Consider the following 25,860-nt stretch of genomic DNA (forward strand, 5'->3'; position numbering starts at 1 on the left):
TTTGAGTGCAGAAACAACTTAAATTTACTTCCTCCAAATGAACAATAATAACCAAATTTGTCCAACGAGGAAATAGAAACCAAATTCCATCTAAAAGACAGTACCACATAAGTTTCTGTCAAATTCAAATAACAACCAGTCTTTAACAATAACCAAAAATCTGCTATGGCTTCAACTTTCGCCTTCTGGCCATCGCCCACATAGATGAATCTTTCAGCATCATTTGGCGTTCGACAATTTAGGCAGCCTAACATAGAGACACTTATGTGAGTAGTAGCACCTGAATCTACCCACCAAGTGTCTCTGGATAGTAAAGTTAAATTAACCTCGGAACAAACCAAAGTGAGAAGTGTACCCCTCTTTTCACGCCATGCGTGAAACTTAGTACAATCCTTTTTTATATGACCTTCACCCTTACAAAAGAAGCAGCCTGATTGGCTTTCCTTATGCTTCTTATATTTCTTAATGGATGACAGGTCAACTGCAACTTCCTTAATAGTATATATTTTCTTACTTATAAAAAATGAATAATTTAGCTCAGAAATAGTACTCAAATTGACAGATATCATGGAAGCAGAACTCACTGTACAAAGAACAAAATACCAAACATGCTCACAGTCAATACATGTACAAAGATGAAATAACAAATATAAACGAATTTAAATACAATGACCTAAATCCCATCACAAGGTACCGGTGCAACGCTAATGTTTAATCTTTGGATTGAAATATTAACTGCAAGTAGTATTCTTGGTCAATAATGAATATAGATAATTAACCCTGTCAAACAACGAGCCTATCTTTGGATTGACTCGCTATTCACATGGAAACCTGAAAAATTATCACATATTCATTGCCCTGTATACTTAAACCTAACCAAGCAACAATCCTCCTTTGCGTTGATTATTGCCCGCATGGATTAAGTATACTATCATCCAATGTTCAAAACAGACAAATTCGTACAACAGAGGTCACTTTGGCGACATAAAGTACAAACTTACCCATTTCAAACAACAGACATAGCCAAAGCTCAAATTCATAATCCAAACATTCATCTAAAGTACACCCACAAATTAACAACATGCAAAACATGATGCATAAACCAAATTCACATACAAGTTTGCCCTCAATTAAAGCCAAAACCAAATGATTTAATGATGCGACACATACAAAATTTTGTCTTACATTAAATCCAAAACCAAATGATTCAATGATATGGGCCCAAAAGAGTCCAAAATTTTATAAACCGGTATCAAAATCGCGCTTAAGTGGGTGAAGAACCACTGAATCGGCCTTAAAATGCCCTGTATCGTTCTTAAACTACAACAAAAGCACCTACATAACCCTAAATAGGACTGAACCGGTTTAAAAATTGGACAAACCGGTCAAAAATAGACCGCATTGGTTCCAAAACCCACTGAACCGGTTTGAAAATGGCTAAAATCGGTTCTAAAACTGAATGGACCGGTTTGAAATGCACTGAATCTGTCTGAAAAGGGTCTGAATCGGTTCTAAAATGTCCGAACCGGTTCTAAAACTGAATGAACCGGTTCTGTTTTAAAACCAAGCCGTATGGATATGGGTCGAGTCCATCAGGACCCAACCCGATCCAGAAAAACTTAACTCGGGCGTATTCGGGCGGCAAATATATTTTTTTTTTTAAGCTGATGGATCCGGATCGGGTATGTCAAGACCCGACCCTGTCCGACCCGCACACTCAGCCACGCGGGCATCGTCTCCACCGCTCGCCTGCCGAATGGCAAGCGTGCAGTGGTGATCCTCCGGCAGGCCACCCAACTACGTGGGTGGCTGCCGGCGGGTGTCGCCAAAACGGCCGGCCATTGCCCGCCCAAAACCGACGGAATCCGGCCTTCTCCTTCCCGATTCAAAAAATGCCCCTTTTCAGTTGATTGGGCGGCTGCTGCAGTGGCGAGGAATCCACCGGTGGGTCGCCGGAGACCATGGGTGGGCGCCGGAGGGTCGCACGGCCCCGTCCGGCGACTGGTAAGTCGCCGGCAAGCCTCTGACTGGCCGCCGCCTTCCCTGCCGTCATCTTTCCCTGTGCCCCTTTTCCATGCTTATGCGGCTGTAGTTGAGGCGCAGTGGGCACTGCAGGCCACCCACAACGTGGGTGGCCGCTGTCGGGGTTGCCTCACGACGGCCGGAGGCCCGCCGTCACCTGTCGGCGACTAACGCCCGTCGAACCGGCCGTCCCCTTGCCCATACCTCGTCCTCAAGTGGCGGCAACGGGTGCCCAACGGCTTCCGTTGCTCGTCCTCGCCCAAAATTTTTTTTTTTTTTTTGAAAAACTTGCAGCCGAAGAACCAAATGGAGAACATCCGAACGAGAAGAACGCACAAAAAAAACATCCAAAAATCAACGATTCAACAATGAACATGAGCTCTGATACCAATTGTTGGGATTTCTTCCCTTCATGCATACACAAAACGATATGCCCTAAATAGGATCATGCTGATGCTAAATCATTGAATTAAACAAAATAAACTTAACTGTAGCGGAAGCGTACCTGAATTTATCTGAAGAACTGGATGGTAGATCGCGGTAGGATCTTCCAGGGACTTTGCCACTTAAGGTCTCTCTCAGATGGGAAAGAGGAAAACCCTAGAAACCAACGTTTCAGGCAACTATTGCACAACCTAAGGGACCACTACCATTTTATATTAAGGACAATTACGGATTCCATCCATCAAAGAGTCCGTAATTACGCAATTACGTACTGGTATCTACGTTTCAAAATTACCTCATACCATCTAAAATGGCGTAATATCTTAAAATGCAATCACTTAAGCAGATATTTACGTTAAGACAACCATAATGTCTGAAATTCCTAATTGACATATGTCGGCCCATTATCTTACATTTTAAGGACGCTACGCTACCAGGAACGAGGATGATGAGGAAGGATGAGGTTCGGCTGCAACAACTCGTCGCTTCTCCCAAGCTTCACCTGTTTGCACGTTCCGTGTCTGTAGCTTGTTCGCATCATGTTGCTGGTCCCATCGCCTGCCCGCGAGGCAGCCACCATTCTTAGAAGCTGCGTTTCAAAATCTGGCGACCTCTAGCGGGGATGCTCATTTCCAGGCTAATTGATGGAAATTGGAAAGGACTGAAGTAAATATGTTTTCCTGATGAGGAGAAGTAAATATGTGTTCCTGATAAGGAAACCGGAGTCCCTGACAGATCGTTGGAGAAGGAAGCTCTCTCTCCAACTTGGACAAGCGGCTGCCTTTTTTTCAAGCACTTGGAGATCCGTCACTGTCACCCGCCCTGAATTCTAAGCAATTTCAAAATTTCAAAACGCCTCGGTGGTGCTTCCGAGTCAATCGATGGAGATAAACAATACCAAAAAATTATTTGGCCTTCGAACTCGACAAATTGAAGTGTTGCTTTGCGGACTTTCAAGAACGAACCATGAAAAGCATTAAACGGAATAGAAAAGTGAGCAGAGGGAGGAAGAGAGAGATCAGAGGCTAAATTACTAGGAGTGGTGGAGACATGCACATCTCTCTCTCCCGCCCAAGCCACGTTGCCTTAAAGAGGGCGCCCCCTTCCCAACGTCTTTTATTCGAATTCTGAATCTCGAAAGGTGCGACGATTCCTGGCAGCCGTCCCTATTTCCCTTATGGCAATCAAACTTCCTTCAACAGTAGAAGGTGGAAAAATTTTACTGTATTGTTTGCCTGCAGACTCTCTCTCTCTCTCTATAGCAACGCTTATTGCTGCTTCTGGAGATCGTTGGTGGTTCTTCTTTGCATCTTGAACGATTCAAGGATGGCCTACCGGCCGGATTTCTTTTGACAGTATATACAGATGAGGTGGGTAGTCAATGTCGCAGTCGTAAACTTCTTCTTTCGTATCTTTTAATCTTTGTTTATCTTTTTTAATTGTTGCTTTCCTTTTCCACCTTTTTGCTTCCTTGCTCAGTATCTTATTCTTGGTCGAGTTCAATTCAGTTGAAGGAAGTTTGGCATTCTCTGTCGCTTTCTGCCTTCTGTCATTGTTTTCTTTGTCTGTCTGTTTGCTTCTGTTGTTAATCTTCAAGTTTTATTGAAATTAAGCTCTCGTCAGAAGTTGGGTGTTGTGGTTTCTACTTTCTCTTTCCTTGTTGCCTTCGTAGTTGGCTTGAGCAAACAACGATCAAGTTCGGTGTGGGTCTTCGTGTGACTTTTAAATTCTTGCGATGCTATAATTTTTTCATGGCACGTTGCGCTTAAGCCTTAAGGGTCCTTTTGTGTCTTCTTCTGTAAACCACTCCGTCTTTCTGGAGATGAAAAAGTTGTAACTTGATTTTGACAATGAATAACGTCGTTGTATTTGACCTGGACAATGATCGAGATTCGAGCAGAAGCAGACGATGACTATGTGCACCATTTATAATTCTGAACTTGAAAACGGGTGTTCCTATTTGACTTGACTAACATTTTCTCTTGCTTAAGAGACCATCATTTGTGCTACTTTATTAGATATCATAGTTTTACCGAATGCAAGTAGGAGTGCAATAGCGAGGTGTCCTGCAGGATATCATGTCAAGGTGTTGTAACAATGAATATATGCAGAAGGAGGGAATAGTAATAAATTAAAGAGTAAGCACATGTGCTAAACTGTGAAGTTTGGATGTACCAGAGAGGCGATTTGTTTCCCTGTCTAATTCACGCTACCAAATTAAGTAGATCCTCTGTTTTCCCACGTATGCCGTCTATTAGCATTTCATTATGTACGGGTAGGTGGATACAGATAACTTCTTCAATTTAGTTTAGAACTTCACAACCACATTTTTTCAGCTAAGTTCCATATACGTTTGTTATTCCATTTTCTCAACAACCCAGTCTCCAGTCAGCAGACATGAGAATGTATCAAGAGAGTATTCTGTCTAGGTAGCTGGGAATGCTTAATTGCTATGAAACTATTCAACTAATTGATAGCTACACTCACACATAGGTGTTGTACTTATTTATGCAGAAGCTTATGTTTCTAAGAGTTGCTGATCAAGGGGTTGTGTAAACGTTATCTGCGTGTTAATGTAGTAAGAAAATCTAAATTCTGGTATCTCTTTCTGACTAGAAAAGAGCCTTTTTCCTATGAAGATATATGATTGAGCATTTTTCCTTGCATAGCCACTGATATTGAGTCCTTTCAAAAAAGAAACAATATATTAATGTTGCAAAACAAAAATTAAAAAAAAATGTGAAAAGGACTAAAAAACGAAATAAATTCCATGTGTTATTATTGTGTTTTTTTTTTGTTTTTCTCTTTTTCAAGGTTAAAATGATCATGGATTAAACTTTAATTAAATTATTTGAAGTCATTTTATCATCATTAAGACATTATTGTATTGTTTTATTTAGTTTCTTTTTATGTACTCTTATTAGTTTCTCATTTATTTTATTTTTAGCTAAATATTTAGGATTTTTTCTTTTAAAAAATGACCAAGATTTTCCCAAGAAAAATAACTTTGCCAAAAAAAATACCCAGAAAAAAATTGCTATTGAAACCTGAAAACAATATTTGTGTCTATGCTTTGTAATTTGCATGTTTGCAGTATCTTTTGCATCATCAAAGTATTTCTTTTGATTTATTTCTTGAACAGGGTTCTGGTTTTTAATTAAATTATTTATGGTGCTTCAGTTTTGATGGTCCACTGCTATTTAAAACTTATCAGATAGATGCTGACATCATGGGCTTTATGATAACTTAATGATTCACTGGTCGTGTCGTTATTTGTGGTTTCCTCCCTATGCATTTCTTCAGGTTCTTCCCATGTGCACGTGAAATTCGTGTCAATTTCCCTTCAGCATATATGCATGGTACTCTAGCCACTCTATTATAGACTGATCAACCTATTTAGTTTAATTGTCCTTTTTCTAGTTTAGGTTCATCTTGCACTGCTCCTTCTATCTTCTTTTTCATAGGTTTTACTTTTCTTCATCTGCTTCTTTGAAGCTGGATCCCTGGTTCAAAAAATTATCTTGATTAAATCTGCATCAGTTTGTATTCCAGGAAACTCTTTGTTCCCTCTTCCTATAGCTTTACCCACAAACTTGCATCAGACACAATGGTTTTTCTTGGTATTCACATTGTTCATGCCTTTTACGTGTGAAATAGACTTCTGTAGGTTTTCTTTAAGTGTTTTCTTTTTTCTTTTTTTTTTCCTCTCTATTAAGCGCTCAGTTTTGGAAGCAACGAGCCTTTATTGATCTTCCTCTAATTCTGGTAAAGATAGATCCGTGCGCTCCATGTGGCGAATCTTCATTTTCTAGATTTGTGCTCTCAATGTTTCATATGGAAGTACATTACTAAGTTTTTTACATTACTAAGTTTTCTTTCATGACTTTATTTTGTGCTTCCAGGGAAGGTTTTCTGAAACAGTCAGCATCTATTTAGGATGTGATTCATGGTTGCCTTCTCGTCCTCTGCACTAGGCTTATAAGATTTTGTAGCTTGGTCCTCACCTGCTTGTATTTGTTTCAGTGAGGAGTTTATCTGTACGTACCATAAGAGAGAGTGTGTTCATGCATGCAAGTGCAATTGCGTCGTCATTTGTATGTCTTAGTTTCTTTCCCTTTGGGCTTGTTTTACAAGTTTCTGCATTTTAATTTATGGTGACTTTGTTTTCATTAATGCACAATTTCTAATGGTTTTATGCATCTTTCTGAGTAGACAAAATTTGGTACTTCATTAGCCTGGAATGGCTTCTATAAACCTTTTCCTGGATGATGTACTACGAGAAAACAAGCCTGTGGTTATAGATCTTTCCCAGAATGAGCACGTGCTTGAGGCCAATGAACGTGTGAACGATTCTGTCCAGCATGCTGTACCAAAGCAGAGCGCGACTGTTGCAAGTAATGTCAGAGAATTATTAGAGTGCCCTGTCTGCTTGAATGCTATGTATCCTCCCATCCATCAGGTTTATCTCGACTAACTGTTACCTATCATGTCCTCAAATGGAGGTTTCTTTTTTCCTTTTTCAAAAAAAAATTGACTATTATCTGTTAAACTTTTCAAACCGTCACGTTAACTTAGTTTTGGATGATAATAGTTTGGAAGTTTTATCTAATGGAAGTTTCATAGTATGTCTCACTGATGCATTGCCTAGCACAATCTTTTGTTTTGCTGCTACCTGATATGCACCATGTCATTATTGCAGCAAATCCTACCCTGCCAAAGGCTGGAATCTGCTTGAGTTGAATCTTCCAAATATTCCTTTTTTGTAGGTATCATGAATAGTGTTGTATGTAACATAACATATAGTACAATATATTATGCTATTTAGGTAATTATGAAGAAAAATGATGAAATACGACCCTAAAAATAGTTTAAGGTATTTATATTTTAAAAAAAAGGCAGAAAAGTGTTCTTTGTTGGTTACGTAAATTTCTTAAGGCTGAATATCAAGTTTGTTACAAAAGGCATTCTTACACATTCAAAGTAAAAATGTATTAGGGCTTGGTCCTATGGTTTTCTTTAACAATGCTATGCCCATTGAAATAATTCAAGCTGTATGACCATTAAGTTGAATCAAGACTCTAACAAGTAAGTCATGCACACATTTATTTTTTAATGACTGTCATTTAAGGAATCAATTTTAGATATTTGATATATGATATATCTAATGAAAACGTGCATATTGTAGGTAGCAGATAATTATCATTTTGTTGTGTTTATGCAACTCATGTTTTTTCCTACCTTTCCTTATTTTTTCTTTTTTTTCTACTTTTTTATTTTTAATATTAAAAATATAAATTACACAACGTTAATTTGCTATAACCTGACATGTATGATTACCTTGTGAGAAATTTGAAATGGCTTTGATGGTCACATTTTGCTGTGACCAAAGGGTTTGTTAGTTGTGGTTTAAAAGAACTTTCTGTTACATTCAGTGAACTAGCTATTTGTCACTTGACGGGACCTATTTCTTGGCAGGCTGCAGCTGGTCAAAAAGTTTTTGTTTTGCGTTGTTGCTTAAAGCAATTATTCATATCCTAAATTTTTCAAATTTTTTGATTGTTTGTGACCTTTCTATTTTAGCGTATGTTCAGGAGGGTAATGTGTAGATCAATAATTCCATGTTATCCGAAGTTGATGAACATGGTAGCTGCTTTGTTGCCAAAGGAATGGATGATCTTGAAAATATTTGAACTATTTTAGTTTGTCATCAAGGAAAAAAGAAACTTATTTTTGCATTACTTTGTATCTCTTTGCAGTGTTCAAATGGGCATACTTTATGTTCTGGATGCAAGCCAAGGGTGCATAACAAGTGTCCAACTTGTAGGCATGAACTTGGGAACATCAGGTGTCTGGCATTAGAGAAGGTGGCTGCATCTCTTGATTTGCCTTGCAAGTACCAGGGTTTCGGGTGTATGGGTGTGTATCCTTACTACAGCAAGCTGAAACATGAATCACAATGTTCATTTAGGCCCTATAACTGCCCATATGCTGGGTCTGAATGCAGTGTTGTTGGCGATATTCCTTCATTGGTAGCCCATCTGAAAGATGATCACAAGGTTGACATGCATAATGGAAGCACTTTCAATCATCGATATGTGAAGTCCAACCCAAATGAGGTTGAGAATGCTACTTGGATGCTTACGGTACATATTCTTACAAAAGATCATTTACTTTTGTCATGCATCAATTATGAACTCTGGCATATTTTTCCATAAATCCAGGTATGAACATATGCACAAAATTACAATATAAAACATATTATGATGTGTGTGAAATGCATAGTTTTTCATCCTGGTTCTGACACCATTTCACATAATACAAGTTTTATCAAATGTTCTTTGTTGTCATTGCTGGGTTGGGCAGCAATTCATAGGTTTCTTTTTCCTTTTGTTCCTCCCTTTATTGCCAAATACCAGGTTTTCAGTTGCTACGGGCAGTATTTCTGTCTGCACTTTGAGGCTTTCCAGCTTGGGATGGCACCTGTCTACATTGCCTTTCTCCGCTTCATGGGGGACGACACTGAGGCCAAGAATTACAGTTACAGTTTAGAGGTTGGGGCAAATAGGGGGAAGATGGTGTGGCAAGGAGTTCCTAGAAGTATAAGGGATAGCCATAGAAAAGTTAGAGACACCTATGATGGCTTGATTATACAGAGGAGAATGGCTCTCTTCTTCTCTGGTGGTGACAGGAAGGAGTTGAAGCTCAGAGTTACTGGAAGAATATGGAAAGAACAGTAATATATCCTTATCCATCTTATCCTATTTTTCTTGTGACGCTTTTCATGTAAATTTTGAGCGCTGAAAGCAAATATTTGCTCTTCCTTTCCAGCCGCAATTTTGTACCTATGACATGCTTCCTTCAATGAAGTCAGACGCTAACTTTGTGCCTTCAAATGCAGACAGAACTAGGTTCTCCATTTGCACAGGCTGCATGGTAAGAAATACTAGTATGGAGAAAGGGTTTTCCGTGTTTGGACCAGATCTTAGAGCTTAACACCAGCTCAAGCGTAGATCGTTCTGAGAAGGTACCTTGGTGATTGCAGTCATCAGGTTACTTGAATGCAAGGAGGACGCACAACACGGCTATATATTATAAACAAAGAGATTTCTGTGGCTTTGCAGACAGGACTAGGATCCGTTATGCTGATAAAAAATTGTAATCTAGTGGCAAATAACTTCTGTGAAGTTGAGGACGGTGTTGAAACTGAATTTGGAAACTTGAACCTCCAAATCGGTTCTTGGACTGTGTATCCCTGGGTGGGTGTCTGCTTAACCCTGTCTAAAAGGAAGATTATAGTCCGTAAAAATTTTTGAAAAGATAAATGGGCAGTGGCTGCTGTCTGTATGAAGTTGTGCTTGTGTATATGTGTATGTGAGTATGCATGTGTTTTAAATTCATGTAACACTTACTCCACATGGTGCCTGGTAATGTTTTCAGACTGTCCATTCTAATGCTTGTCAGAAATGTTCGATTGGCACCAGCGAAGACCTAACTTACGCCAATTTTAACCCTGGTTTTTGAATGACCAAACTAGACTGAGAAGCTGCTGCGTTTGGCTTCATAAATTGGAATCTGCTGAACTTTTTCGTCGGTTGAAATGAATGATGCCCCGAAAGTTTTTTTTTGGCAGGTTAAGCATTAAAAAGTGCGTAGGGTTATCCTAAAGCGCTCTTGCTCAATGCACCTAACAATTGTTACCAAAACATTTGCTTTCCTTTTCTCAAAAGAAGTTGCTTCCGTTTTGTTTCGGTTTTTGTTTTTACATTGATTTCTCTAGTCTTCTGCTTGTGCTAATGTAAGGTCTTTCAAAATTTTTGCTTTTTTTTATTTTACATGTCACTTTCCATGGCCCTTTCATTTGCTGGTAACTATGCCCTCAACTGTAAAAAATACCTACAAGGAGGGAGGGTTGCAACAACCAAACAAGACAGCTATTGCAAAGAATGAACAAGCCAGACTCTGTGCCTGACATGATGGCTGAAACGAATACAACCCAGATCTGTTTCAGATCTTGAGATTTATCCGGATCTTTATCATCTTTTAAATTAGGGTGTTTTCCTTATATTTGTTCATTACCTAAATTAGATAGCCATTGATATATCAGTACCTAATAATCTGTATTAGTTTAGAGATCCTCTCAACATATTAAGATCTCTCATCTACAAATAGTTGTCTCCCATTGGAATCCCAGTTGAAATTGGGAAGGAATTTCCTTTGGTTTGGTTAATTCCTCTTTATTTCATGTTTTCCTAGATTGTCCTAGTTTCCTTCCTGTAAACTAGTGTACCAAGTAGAGTTTTCCTAGGAACTCGGTGATCGATTTGAAACATTCCCTTACATATGCACATCGGCTTGGCCTGTCATGTAGATGCACATCGGCTTGGCCTGTCATGTACGGCAATGATGTTTGACGAAAACCCAATCCGAGTTCTCAGTGTCAATGACTCTTCAATCCAGGTTAGGCAGCAGTTCTTCCTGGTTCAACTATTAGCAGGCCCTCGATGACTCGATCGAGTCTTGTCCCTATGCCTTCGTAACACACACAAAAACAAAACTATGTTCCAACCAAATCACTCAGTTATATAAATAAATTTGATACGTTTCAGATCAGAGCACCCCAACCAGGCAAGCATGGTGTAGCGCGTCTGCATGTTATCTTTGATCACAGATCGGTTGAACCTCTCTCTCTCTCTCCACCTTTCTTTCTGTGTATGCGCACGCTATTGGCAGATGGAGAGATGAAGCAGATACCAGTTTTACAGTGTGTTCTACAATGTTGGTGGAATGAAGTTGGAAATTGAACTTCGACAGTTCTGTCAATCAAAGAATATATTCAATTTTCCAAAGATATTAGTTTTACAGTTCCTTCTACAATGTTTCGGAAATGAAGTTGGAAATTGAACTTTGAGTGATCTCTGGTCAATCAAAGACTATATTCAGTTTTCCAACGCAACTCATGATCACCCCCCTGGAGATGGAGTTTATCCAAAGGTACTGAATCATCAGCCAAATCCAACCATTGACCAACTATAACAGGTGATGGCATCCCTGCCTTATTGCACCCACTCACCCAGCAGAAAAGGGACGAGCTGGTGCAGTTGCCACTTCCAGGAAAGTAATTTCCCAAGCAGTTCCCAAGTTATCCTACTTTTCTGAATAAACAAGGAAATTGAAAGCACACCCATGAAAATGAGATGGTGATATTCAAGTAACTTCTCAGCTTTAATCATAAAGCGCACCTGATCAATTACCATTCAATCACAATCCATTCTACAAGGTGCAAGCTCAATAACAACTTGAACATGCATCCCCTTCAGAATGTGGATGGATAGCATATTTCTCAAGATATATACAGCAAATTATGTCCTTCGTCACATTGGAAAATCAAGGAACGAAGAGGACATTTAAAATTTTCCAACCTCTCTCCGTATCCAATACATAAATAAAGAGTTTGAGCTTCGTTACAGAGAACAAAGAACCAACTTAGCTACGAATCCCGCCGCACAAAAACAACAGAGAAAACCTTTACATCCTCCATCCCCAATTCGAACCTGAACTCATATACACAGACTATAAACAGAATTAGCAAATGGGAAATAGCATACCCACCTTTTCCATTTTGTCGGGTCATCTTCATCACAAAACAGTGGAACACCATCGATCATGGCATCTGTTACCTTTTCTTATTCTTAACAACAACACAATGGGCACCTGACCAATCCGTTCTCATTGCACTCTGTACACCGTCTAAGAGAACCGCCACAGTCTTCCTCCTCGTAGACCTTCCTGCTGCCATGGCAGTTCTCACAGGGGAAGAATCTCGCGTCCCCGCACATCGCGCAGACTTCGGCTTTCTCTCGAACAGGAAACCCTTGAAGGATCTTCCCCAACTCTCCGATCTCAGCCAGATACCTCACCTCCTCTGCTCCTCCGATGTACTTCCCCCCCACGAACACCTGCGGAAGCGAGACGCTCCCCCCGAACGCGCTCTCCAACTCCCTCCTGTAAGAGGAGTCCATCGAGACGTCGCGCTCGTCCACATAGACCTTAAATCCCCGGAAAATCCACCGCACCGCGCAGCAGTCCTCGAACGTCCGCCTGATCCCCCGCAGGCTCGTGAAGTACACCACTATCTTCCCTTCGCTCCCCGGAGGCGGCGGAGGAGGCACTTCCGGGGAGATTTTGGAGCTCGGAATGGCGGGCTTCTGTTGGCCGGAATCCTTTAACTCTACACCGGAGTTCAGGGTTGACAGTCTAGTCAACTCGTCAGAAAGATGCCACCGCAGGGACTGCGGATCATCGGCGGTGGAGGTTGTGACGAACTTACCGTTGAAACCGTGATGAAGACTGAGAGAGCGGCCGACGGACGCCGTTGTTCGACAGTCAGCCGGCGTCTTCGAGACGAGCGGAGGGTCGCCGGGTAGGTGCATGGGGTCCTCGGCGTCGACATGGTCAGGCGAGGGCGGGTCGTTGGTGTCGGGCAGGGGTTCAAGAGCGAGGGAGGGGGGTTGGTGGGAGTCGTCCCTGCGGCGAGAGGAAGGGCGGTAGAGCGGCGAAGAGGATGGGAGGGATCGGACGCGGGAGAGGTAGGGAGGGAGGGAACCGCCGTGCTGTTGGTGCTGTTGATGGCGCGACCCATACTTCCGACCAGACTTGGATGCCGTCGTGCCCATCAGGTGAGATTCTCTCGACGCGGCGCTCCCCATATGAATCCCTCTTCTGCCGTCTCTCACACACTCTCTGTCTCTCTGTTCCTTCTGTCGCTTTCCTTCTTTTATGGCAACAGAAGTAGGGGAAGATCGAGGATTAACTAGATTCCCGTGGTGTGTGGTTACAGGAAGAAAAGAAGAAGAGAAAGGTGGAGGTTCTTCCCTTTGCTTCCTAATCACCACACTGATGCAGATGATCCCCTGTCCGTCTCTCCATCTCTCCACCTAAGTCGTTACAACGTGCGTCATTTTCTCTCCGTTGTCGCCAAACCTTTTCTACTAGCTGTTTCGATGGAGGAGAAGGAAGGAAAAAGAAGAGGAAGGATGGTCGCTTTTGTGTTTTGTTTGCTGATTAATAAGGATACAAAAGAAAGGAAAACTAGATAACTTGTTTGGATGCATGGAAAAGAAAATGAAAGGAAGATAAATGTAAATTTATTCGAGAGATTTGAATGGACATGAAAGACTTGCTTCGTTCTTTCCTTTCCTCACTTTTCCTTCATCATTTTCTTTCATTCTCTTTTCTTGTCTTTTCCTTTTCATCCATTCTTTCCTAGTCATTTTCCTTGATCATCCAATTAAGGTGTAAGTGTCTGTTTCATTTCCTATTTCCAAACCTAAGTCTCTCCCTATACCTAATTGGATGACACAACAAAAAAAAAAGTTTTCTAAATTTTTAAGAAATGGGTCTTTTAATCACTTTTAAAAACTGGATTTGACTTTGGATAATAGGACTAAAATACATTTTCCTTATGAATTTGTTCACTCCCTTTTTAGAAATGTTTTTTGCAAAAAAAAAAAAAAGAGTTTTAACCAAACTCACTCATCCAAATGCACCTCAAATAGAGTTTTGGAAGAAAAGATGTCATCCAAATGCTCCCTTTTATCTTTCCAAACCAAAATCAGTCTCCCTCTTTCATGGCCGGCGCCAGCCCAGGATGTACATGGCTCCAATAAAGGTTGCGTAGCAGAGTGAGCAATAACTAAGAAATTACAAAATCAATTTGGTCAATGAAAGTTTGGGCCCCTGAAATACGAAAATTTTGTGGTAGACTCAATGTTTTACTTGAAAATGTGAATCAAGTGTCACTTTTTTCTCTAAATTTCAAGGTGTGAAAGATCTTTTCTTTGAATACAATGAACAGGCTAACTTGGAAGTTGAGGTACATCCATTCCGAATGTCGAAAATTTCATGAGCTTTCTTTATAATTAAGTAAAAGGATTTTCAAGAGCATAACTCGAGATTACAGCCTTTGCTATGGGAAGATCAAACTGATTCATACATGGAAAATATATGGAGAGTTGAGAAAGAATCTTTCCTGCTTTCAATTTGGTTCATTCTTCTGTTGCTTGTTTCTGTTTCAACACAGAGATTTCGTTTCCTTCAGAGTTTCTAACGCAAAGGAGATTCATTAATAACAAAGCAAAAACTTTGCTGAAGCTATCACAATGTCAAACGTCCATAATATTTTCAAACTACCAAATTTTTTTGAAGCCATTTTTGGATATTGAAATTACTGTACTTGTGATTGTTTTGTTTCCAACGCTTTTTTAATCTCTTCATGTGTTTAGAAATGCATCTACTTTTGTAATCTCTTCATGTGTTTAGAAATGCCAGTTACCTTTCTGAATACTAATTTAGAAAGATGTGCTTCAAATGATAACATTTCTTTTGTCTTTAAATATAAAAACACGACTTTTTTGCTAGTTTAAATGTAATAAATAAGTTCACGCCCTTGCACAGCTTTTAATACTTTATCTTTTAAAGTCAATCAAGACAGTATGCTTAAAGGTCGGCTTGACAGTTGCGCATCTTTAATTCTATCTTTTCAAGGACCGTTAATATATATATATATATATATATATATATTGTGAAGAAAAATAAAATAACGATGCAATAGGTTTAAAAAAATGACCGCAGCAATATTAATTTTCAATAAAGTTTCTGTTTTTCGAAAGCATTGCAATAGAAGAAAAACAGGAACTTGGATTGAGTTTTTCGGCAAATTCGTACCAAGAAAGTATAATTGCTTGAAAAAGCTCGACGACCGAGATTGAGCTTGTGTCGATGCCTCGGAGGCTCAAAGACGTGAAGAGCACTCGACCTGGGCGAGATTTAGCTCTGACGTCCTCATTCACGGAGAAAGACCACATACGTGGGGTACGCACCCCAACTGTCGCCAAGCAGCCATTATTCAATTATCTTGAGCCATCTCAGTTTATCCTGGAAAATCCAGTTTTTTGAAAACTTGGTTTTGTAAAGACCAACTTCTTTAATGAGCTTTTGAAAAACAGCTTTTGTTTTTGGGTGCCACACACTTCTTAATATTCACTTGCCTCAATAATCATTGGATGACATTAAAATTGGGATTTGGCCAAAACCTGATGGAAGAAACCAAGGTTATAAAATTGGGTTTTTAACCAGGTTTTTACAAAACTTAGCTTTTGTAAAAACTAAGGGGGTATTTGGATGACACCTCTTCACTGCCTGGTTATAAGGAAACCAGGTTTTCCTGTTTGGATGACAACAAGAAAACCAGAATTTTATTTTGTAAACATGGTTTACAAAAACCAAGTTTTGGATTATATAGAAGTTCAGCTGAATGTTGAAAACAGTTGGATGACAGTTGAACAAATGCATGCAATCAAACTTGATCCCAAAGCATTGTGCATAATGCAACTGCAGGGTAGTGTTTTTGTGTTTAGATGAAGTTATAACTTGAACTATTTAACCACATGAATGAAATGGACGCTGAGCTTTGCAAAGCCAAAAAACAAAAATCAAAATAAAAAAAAAAAAACAGTATCAGAAAGTCAGGACTTTAGTGGTAAAAAAAGACATCTCCAGTGCAGGTAAAATTGACAATCCTGTTTCATCTATGTTCTTTGAGCGAGAGACACATATTCTCTCAATATTTCACTAAATTGCACTTTGTTCATCAAACAACTAACATGATATGGTTTTGAAAATCTTTGTAAGAAATGTTTAAAAATATAAAGCTGCCGTCTGTTAATTGATAGCCCAAAATATTTTAATCATGGTACTAAAAGATAAACGCTTTTGGATGAAAAAGGGGAATAGAATCGTTGTTGATATGCCCCAATTATATAATCACAAAGAGAATAAAATTTAATGAACTCAATCTAAGCCCCAAAAAAAAAAAAATCTTATCCAAATACAAGTGCATCAAATTTTGTATGTAAAGCAGTTTCTATCGGTTATTGTGGGCATAAACTTGGAGGGCAAGGGCAGCGGTGGAAGCGTCAAGATATGTATGTAATGCAAGACAGAGTAATATCAACGAAACTTAACCCGTCCACACTCACAACTAAACTAAACTTAAGCTGAAAACTAACTAAAACTCAAGCAAATGACTAGACGAAAGGAAAGAACAGAAGAACACTAACAAGAAGCTTGTATTTCTTTTCTACTGTTTTCAAAATGAACCCACGCCCTTTATATAAAGAAAGGGATGGATTTTGGATCTGGATCCGTTTACAAGCATTTAAACTTATTTAGATCCAATTACAAGATTTGGATCTGCTTTCGCTCTATTGCTTAACGGTCCACCGACTCTCTAGCTTTTCACGTAAGCTTTCTTGGTAGGTCAGGTGAGAATGCCACCGCCTTCGACCCAAAAACGAGGTTTTGGGGTCCAGGTTTTTCACCCACCAAAGCAAACCTAGTTTCCACCAAAACTGGGCTTTGACATAACCTGGTTTCGGTGACACCCAAACATATGAGCAGGGGCAGAGGGAACGGTGGGCTCGCATTGGCCATGGTTCCACCTAAAAAAGAAAATTAAAAAAATTTACATCTAAATTTTAGAAAATTTTACTTGTATTATATAAAAATTTTGAAAAATGATATTTCGACCGTGTCAAAATTTAAAAACTTTAATTCGGCCTCCTTCATGAAAGGTATGTGAAACAGTGTTATATAAGCAAAACCACTTTTGGACTCTGAAACGTTGTTTAAGAGTGTCGTCTAAACACTGTCTAAATTTTTTTAGGGTGTCATTCAAACGCTCCCTAAATTGGGGTTTCTTTTTAGGATTGTCATCTAAACACGCAACCTCAGTCTGCATTTAATTTCTACGGTGCCTCTACCATTTTGCAAGTTATCAAATAGGGTAACTAGTAAGGAATGGCTTTGGGATTAGTACTAAGGAGACTTGTTTACTCAGCTCCAATGTTGCTAAAATCGTTTCCTAAATCAAATAGCAAAGCAAATCATCCAGCAAGTCGGTGAATTGAATAGAAATGCAATGGGAATCTTATGTAACGCATTGATTAAAACGTACTTGGGATTTTAAAAGGTATATAAGAACTAAAAATGGTAATAATCAGAAAAAACAAAAAAAAAACAGTATAAAAGCAAAAAATAGTTGAGAAACTGCCATATTCTCACACGATTGTGGTGATTCATGCTAAAAAAGCCCATTTTGTCGATGAGTCCTGAATCGGCCATTGGATCAAATTGAAAAAGAATTGCTTCGCTTAGAATGGCCGATCCAAACAGATTTTAATAACAATCCTCAGTTTTACAATCATCTTTTTAAAGTGTAGGAGTACATTTGATAATAATTTTATGTTACAGTATATCAGATGGTGCTCGATTGCTAAAATTTAAAAGTTTAAAACTAAAAAATGGTCATTAGAGTAGCATTAGCCATAGTTTATAGTGTGGCAACCGTTGGTTTATGCTAATTGTAACAACAATTTATGGTTCTTTTGGCAATGAACTTTTAAGTTACTTTAGTCACCTGACACATGGTGTGTGTGTGTGTGTATATATATATATATATATAGAGAGAGAGAGAGAGAGTAGCCCAGCCAACTAATCAAGGTCATTTATGTGAAGCAAATTGAAGGTTGACAGAAAAACATGAAGAAAAAACTGAAAACAAATACTAGATGACTAAAATACCCATCATATTTTTTTCTTGTTTTTCTCTTAACCATCTACAGTTCTAATTAGATGACAGAGTATATATATATATATATATATAATGCCAAAAAGCACTAAGTTTTAGCTTGGAATAGAAATGCTAGAAAGAAGAGTACAAAACTTAATCCCGGTCTAAGAAATTTCATTTCTTTTTTATACAATGATATGTGGCATGAAATATATGTTCCACAGAATGTGGAGGAAAGATTGAGAGTCTCTCGATAGATGACGAAAATATTCCTGGTGTCCGAAACGGCCCACCGAAAAGTAAACATCCATGTGCTTCATGTTACTGCTTCTGAGTTGGAGTGGACCCAAAATAAAAGAGGTATCATTGTACGTTAAAGGACCCCTCTAATGCCCCCTTTGTTTGGGGATATGACTAGGGGCAGAGTTATAAATTTTTTTTGTTAGTAGGAGTTCGACTATATTTTCAAAATTTTAATGAGAAAATGAAATAATTTTTTTCAAGTTTTTTTATATATGTTAAACTATTTTTTTAATTTACATATAAGTTTTTGAATTTTTTAAAATCCGAAGGAAGGTGAAGGCCCCTGCCGGCCTCCCTGCCTCCGCCCTGAATATGACTAAGCCCATGTAACTAGAAGGGGGGAGATAGGCATAGTGCAAGACTCAAGACTGAGCCCTGAGTTTGAGGAATTTCCTGAATGCAAATGTCTTTAGGTTGCAATGTAAGCCAAATTCACAATAGGGGGAGCCCGCTACATTGGCTGATCGCATTTTTTGGACATCTGAATGCTAGCAAGAGAGGGATCTCGTCTTCAGTGGAATGGATTATCGTATTAGGAGTAGAAAGACTCCTCAAACTTAGGGGGCATTTGATGTCTTAGAATTTTGATTCTAGGACTCTGGATTATCGTATTAGGAGTAGAAAGACTCCTCAAACTTAGGGGGCATTTGATGTCTTAGAATTTTGATTCTAGGACTCAAAATTCCAAAATCAAACTTACACCTCAATCTGAAATTGGAATGCACATTTTAAGTCTAATTTTCTTTTGTGTTTGACAGTATGAAATTTTGATTATGTAATTAAAAATGACTTGTTTGATGAAAATTAAAGTTCTGGAATTCATGATTTAAAGCCTTCATGTCTTATACCCCAAAGGGAGATGAAAATGTTCCAGAATTTTGGTATCATAATTCCCATCCCGAGGGTGGGATCATAATTCTGGAATTTTGATTGTGGAATGAGCTTATAATTCTAAAATCAAAACTCTTTGTGTGATAATGAAATTCCCATTTTAAAAGAATGAGAATCATGAACCTAAAATTCCACTGATTCCAAGTGAATCAAACGAGGCCCTTAGAGATCTATCATATAGAATGATGGTGCATATCACTTATATTTTCTCAGTTTTATTGTCTAAAGCATAACTTAGCCCATATATACAAAAATTTTGACCTGTAAAAGTTCCTTATCGAGAGAAGAAAATCATTTTTGCTTGTCTATGTGATCATTTGGACTTTTGTGGATCAATGTATGAGGTTTCAAAATATGAAACTCTAAAACTCAGGTATGACATTCAATTACAAAACCTTCAACTAGATCATACAATATATCGAGTGATAGTCTTTAGAGGAAAGCTTGGCATAATAAACTTGTAAAAAGAGTCCATATGACATTTTTATGACCAGTTTTTCTTATTTTCAAGTCCATACTAGTAAAGAAGCCCCACATAACTCTAAGTATTATAAAAATTTGGAGACTGGTGGAGTAGAAAGAAAATCGTGTGCACAGAAAATGAAGAGCTGCAGACAAAAAAATATTCCCACACATATGGTCCCTCTACAAACAAGCGTTTTTGGCCATGGATGTTTGGGACGATGAGAAAGAGAAAATCAGAATATGGGTGAAGCTAGGCATTAGGTGTGAGACAGAATGGTGAGGCTGAACATTAACCCTACTCAGGGCTGAAGCCAGAATTTTTTTTTTTCCATGGAGCACTAAATGTATGGTTAACAAATTTTCAATTAACCATTGGACAGTAACTCGGATCTCATAGGGCTACCCATACATCTGGAATCAAGTTCGCCCAAGTTTTAGTACTAAATGAACCTTTCAAAGGGTAGACTCCATGGGGCGATGCCCCACTGAAACTCCACCTTCCTCTGCCCCTGATCCTATACTACTGGTAGTGAACACTGATAAGGTTGCAGTTTATATGGGAGTTTTCTGCAGACAGGAAGATGAAGGGAAGTTCAAGAAAATAGGAGCAGATCAAGCACAAGATTCCATGGAATTTACATTTGAAGACGTCAGGAGAGGATAGATATGCAGGAAAAGTGCTAATTCTATTGCATTAAACATGAAGTAATCTCCCTTACAGCTTGTAGAAGAGTTCTGAACTATTGGGAGGCTGATAACAGATACGAGAATGGTCAAAACACAAATTCTTAGAGGTCGATCTTGTTTTTTTGTGGTGCAGTTAGCTCAGTTGGTAGGAGGAGACAATGTTCTGATCTCCTTGTTGATGATTGGTAGAATCCCTTTCAATGGTTTTGATGCTTAAGCATTCCTTTTATGTTCCTCTCTTATTGACCTATGCATCTCTATAGCTTGTGTAATTCCTTCTTTGCTAGGTCTTCTGTGTACTGTTTCTTTTCCCTTTTCTTGTCGTTGTGTTTGGTACATATCTTTTACATTGGAATAAAGGTCGGGAGCCTGCCTTCAATGGATGCTTCATTGGTTATAAAAATTTTCTTATGTTCCACAAAATAAAATGGTAGAAAAGGAGGAAATTTTGAAATAATCCAAAAAAATCAATAAATCAGGATGAAACCTCAAAGAATCACAAAGAAAAACCAAAGCATGGGATTCAATTCCCAAGTGAACCAATCCTATTTGATCAACTTGTTCAATCCAAAATCATTAACACAACTCAAACCCATGTCTAGACTGCCCTTTATGAGAACCGGACTATATTTATCGACCATTCACATGATCAAAGAAGAAAAAAGTATCAAATTGAAATTTCATATTATGAACATGAAATATAGATCTGATTTCATATATTTGCATATTCAAATAGAATCATAAGAAATATCATAAATTTCAAAGGTAACTTATTGTCCCAAGACTGACACAGGCTGAATTTAGAGGAATCTATCCTATTCTATAAAATAAAAATAGTGATTAAAAAAATAAAAATATCAAAAGCAACTAGTTTCCTGGTAAATGTCATTTTATCAAACATTTATGCTTTCACAAATAACTAACAAGGCAGCAGCAGTCATATAAAAGGTTCTCAATACATGGGAGTGCTTATTTGTTTATATATTGTCAAAGTTATGGAGAGTTGTAATTTGGAAAAAAGAGGTCGGGTGGTCAACGCTATATTTGAAATAATTTTCAAAAGAAGGGACTCATAGCCTACAAGGTAGGATAGCCATGACTGTAGAGAAAAACTTAAAATTTATTAACATTTGATTCAACATCTAATAAACACAGGTAGTTACAAGTATATGCCATCACTAGGATTGCAAAAGGATCAAATTCATTGGACATTTAATCCACTTTTGTAAGTGACTGCATTACAAAAAGGTTTTTTTTTTAAACTAGCTTCAGATATGGACTAATGTATTGTGATTCATCTAAATTTCATGTTGATGCTGAAACAATAAAAAAATATGATTTACAGTAACAATTGAAAGACTCTGCGAACACCTCCATTTGAAAGAACAATAAAGGTTGACCAAACCAGTACAAATTGGAGGTCCAAGAGCTGTTCTTTCTTTCGTAATGATGCATTGTTCTTTCCACAAGATTTTTTTTTTTTTGAAGAATACTCATTCATATCGTCTTGCAGTATTTTGAGGAGTTTGAAGATAAGATTGGTTTTTCAACTAGCAAGGCGGAATTTTATTTTTGTCACTTCCAATCTTGGCAGTGGTAATATAGAATGACCTTGAAGCATTAATGAATGAAGTTCATCATGGTTGCTAATTGCTTACATCTCAAGCCTAAAACTGAGAATGCCTAATTAGAACACATTTTTTGGAAATAGCTATTTCAAAATTAAAACTTTACAAAATGATAAATGTTTACAAAAGCATTTTCCAAGTCACTCTCCCTCGCTATAACTGTAAACCTGGACTTACGGGGAACCCAAAGAGTCTATGTTTCTATCTCAGCATTCTCTATATAGAACCAGCAATCAACTATGGAGACATGGTACTTGCCTCTTCCAAGAAACCCATGAGATATTACTTACCTTTCTCTTATCTCTAGCTCTCTCTATTCCCCTTGTTGATGTTGTTGTTGTTGCTTCATGTTGCAAGAGGTCTTCTCTCATCTAGATATGCAGACAAAGATTTGGTCAATTTGGAGAACCCTTTCATTCTGGTGATGCATAGATTGAGAACTGTAGGTGATTCACCCTCCATCCTTGGTGTCACAGCCTGCATTCTATGTTTTATTCTCTTATTAATGAGTGCTGAAACACTTTCACTTACGTAGAACTTTTTGGGTCGGGTCCAGCCTCAGAAGAGGACCCAGCCCTCACTTTTGGTGAGGGCTCGTCAAAAAGGTGAAGGCACCACTAGGTGCCCCTTCTCGCTTTCCTTTTTCAAATCAAATGAAGGGAAGTTTCCTCTTGCTCTCTCACAAAAAAAACAAAAAGGGGCAATGGCTGTGGCAACATGAGGAGAAGAGGACAGCAAAGAGGAGAAGAACACAACCTTGTTGCATTGGTGGTTGCTTAGCATGTCAAGAAGGGAGAAAAGAAACAATGAAGAAAGAGGGAATGAGAGCAGCTTTCACTGGGTTATCTCTTTTTTATTTTTATTTTTTTGAGCTTTTTCTTCCATTTGTATAAGAGAGTGCTATTGATCCCTTGTGATTATTGTTTTTCTTAAAACAATAGAGATATTGCTGCAGTGTATTTGGTCATCTTTGATACATATAAAGTTTCTTTGTATGTGGTTCTTTACCCCATTATTGGGGTTTTTTCACATAAGCTTGGTGTTCTTATTTTCTGCTCTTTTATTTCTGCAATATGTTTGTTTCTTATTGGAATTTCAACATTACATCCATTTTAGCAGTCATGAACTTAGTACAAGCAATTTTGTGTAGTTTCTCTTATAAAACTAGCTGGTTTGAGCTATTATATTGATGGTAAAAGGTTGTCATTAGCTGCATAAGTATTGAATATATGAATCATCGATGTTAGAAAGCTCTTGTGGCAGTATTAAGTGTTGAAATAGACTAGTTTTAATCTCCCTAAGTATACTTTTGTAGTGATATTCTGTTCTTCATATAAATATATTTATTTTGTGAGCCATTTTACAAGATTGTAAATATCTGTGAGTTGGAACAATCAATCAAAGTGGTATTAGAGTGCAAGGTTTGCAGTGTTCATTTTTATTGGGAGATGGAGTCGACCCACACTAGGATGATATCTTTTGGACTATATAGAAAGTAAAAATGAAAGATTTACTCTATTATAAAAGATTTGTATGCACTCATCGAGGATAAGAGGCCAACTAATATGACACATGATAAATAGAAGTTGTTGGATAAAAAAAATCATTGGCACTATCAGACAATGGTCAGATGACAATCATTATGGCAAAAGTTGTGTAATCTTTACGAGAAAAAAATAGCTAATAACAAGGCTTTCTTAATTAGGCGACTTGCAAATCTCAAACTAAAGGAAAGAGTCATGTGGCAAAACACTAAATGAAGTGCAAAGCATAATTAATCAGTTGTCAGCCATGAAAATTATGTTAGATAATGAGTTATATGCACTCTTATTGCTCAATTGTCTACCAGATAGTTGGGAGACTTTAGTTATTTATGTCAACAACTCTGCCCTAAATGGTGTGCTAATGATAAAGTATGTAACCATCAGTATTTTAATTAAAGAGACAAGGAGAAGGTCTTTTGGTACCACCAACTCACAAGTGCAAGTAATAGGCAATAGGGGCAGACAAAAGAACTGTAATAAATGGAATGATAGATCAAAATCCAAATCCTAATCAAAACTTAAGATGAGTCATAAATACTTCTATTATAGTATTTTAGGTCATGAGAAGATTGATTGCAAGAAATGAAAAAAAAATGAGCAAGAGTCAAGAGAATGAGAAACCAAAAGAATATATAATATTTACTTCAAACGATCACGCGATATTACTTTTATTTGAAGAAAATGATTGTCTTACATTTGAGAATGGTAATTCTACAAGGATATTAGATACAAATGTATCTTATCAAGTCACATCATGTAGAGATTTGTTCTCGTCTTATAGAGCAAGAGATCTTGGAATAGTGCACATAGGCAATGGTGACACTTCGAAGATTATTAGGATAGAAGATGTTTGCATTAAGACAAACACATGATATAAATTGACCTTGAGAGATGTGACACATGTTCCAGATTTTAAAATGAATTTGATTTCTTTAAGGAAACTAAGTGAAGATGAATATTATACTTATTTTAATCTGGTTGGTTAGAAATTGACAAATGGGGCATTAGTTTTGACTCAAGAAAGCAGATTTGACTCATAATATAGGTCCTGAATCAATAGTATTAAGGTAAAATGTAGTCACTGGTAGTACTTTGTCATATTTGTGACATAGGAGACTAAGTCACATGAGTCAAAGATGAATTGATTTGTTTGCCAAAAAGAATTTGTTACCAAAATAGATTGTGCATAGTTGTCCCATTTTAATCATTGTTAGGTTAGTAAGTTGCATAGAATTTTTTCTTGAAAAACACATTTCAAAAACTAACAATGTACTAGATTTGGTTTATTTAGATGTGTGTGGACCTACAAATGTGACAGATAAATGTGGAGCATCTATTTTTGTCACATTTATTGATGATATGTCAAGGAAGGTGTATGTTTTTATAATAAAAAATAAAAGTAAAATAAGTAATATTTTCATTGTTTTTTATGCAGCGGTTGAACGTGATACAGGTAAAAAGATGAAGAAATTGCATACAAATAATGAGACTGAGAATATAGCTTTTTATCTATAAGAATAATTGCCTTAAACATGACAATAGATATAAGAAACAAGTTCTTATACTCTATAGCATAATGGAGTTGCAGAAAATGTGAACATGGTTGTAGTTGAGAGAAGTAGAAGTTTGCTATCTAACTCTAAGTTGTCTAAGTTCTTTCAAGAAAAAACAACGTGCACTGTAGTTTAATTGATAAACAAATCTCCTCCAATACCTCTAGATGAAAACATTCTATAGAGAGTTTCATCAAAGAAAGAGGTAAAGTATGACCACTTAAAAGTCATTGGGTGCAAGGCTTTTATGCATGTACTTAAAAAATATCGAATCAAATTAGATGGTAAACTTATTTTGCTAATATTTCTTGGTTATGCAGATGATAAATTTGGTTATAGGTTATGAGATCTAAATAATGACAAAATCTACATGAGTCGTGATGTTGTCTTCAGAGAGGATCAGATGATTGAAGATATTATGGGAGACAAACAACAATGCAAGTGGTGTTCATGGGCCAACCTTTATAAAATTAAAGAATTTTTGTCTAAGCATAATGAGTTGGAGGGGCAAACTCCTCCTCATGCAAATCAATTGAAATGTGATATGAAAGAGGTAAAAAAATGTGTATTTCATCCACTAGATATTCTGTTAATGAATATGTTATGTTTATAGATAGCAAAGAGCCACAATCCTATCCAAAGGTACTAGATGATGTGCATAGAGATGAATGAATTCAAGTTATATAAGTAGAGAT

General features: G+C 37.6%; 2 protein-coding genes across 5 annotated transcripts; one reads left to right on the forward strand and one right to left on the reverse strand.

Annotated features, from left to right (window-relative positions):
* The first annotated feature begins 2,929 nt into the window (after window positions 1-2,929).
* LOC116247113 (E3 ubiquitin-protein ligase DIS1-like) lies at window positions 2,930-9,814 on the forward strand. Of its 4 annotated transcripts, XM_050075801.1 has the most exons (7): window positions 2,930-3,607; window positions 3,708-3,836; window positions 6,490-6,560; window positions 6,679-6,925; window positions 8,223-8,609; window positions 8,883-9,199; window positions 9,369-9,814. In XM_050075801.1, exons 4-7 carry the CDS (start codon window positions 6,707-6,709, stop codon window positions 9,457-9,459), a joined length of 1,014 nt encoding a protein of 337 aa, XP_049931758.1. In that variant the 5' UTR covers window positions 2,930-3,607; window positions 3,708-3,836; window positions 6,490-6,560; window positions 6,679-6,706; the 3' UTR covers window positions 9,460-9,814. The 4 variants fall into 4 exon arrangements, with proteins under 4 accessions (XP_049931758.1, XP_031474940.1, XP_031474937.1 ...); XM_031619080.2 differs by lacking the exon at window positions 6,490-6,560 and having other exon boundaries at window positions 9,365-9,814; XM_031619077.2 differs by lacking the exon at window positions 6,490-6,560.
* Window positions 9,815-11,712: 1,898 nt separating this feature from the next.
* On the reverse strand, window positions 11,713-13,530 carry LOC116246979 (uncharacterized). The gene has a single exon (XM_031618911.2). The coding sequence runs from the start codon at window positions 13,170-13,172 to the stop codon at window positions 12,156-12,158; it is 1,017 nt and encodes a 338-aa protein (XP_031474771.1). The 5' UTR covers window positions 13,173-13,530; the 3' UTR covers window positions 11,713-12,155.
* Between the last annotated feature and the right edge of the window lie 12,330 nt (window positions 13,531-25,860).

Source organism: Nymphaea colorata, chromosome 2 (genome assembly GCF_008831285.2).
Source record: "Nymphaea colorata isolate Beijing-Zhang1983 chromosome 2, ASM883128v2, whole genome shotgun sequence".
In the NCBI taxonomy this organism is placed as follows: domain Eukaryota; kingdom Viridiplantae; phylum Streptophyta; class Magnoliopsida; order Nymphaeales; family Nymphaeaceae; genus Nymphaea; species Nymphaea colorata.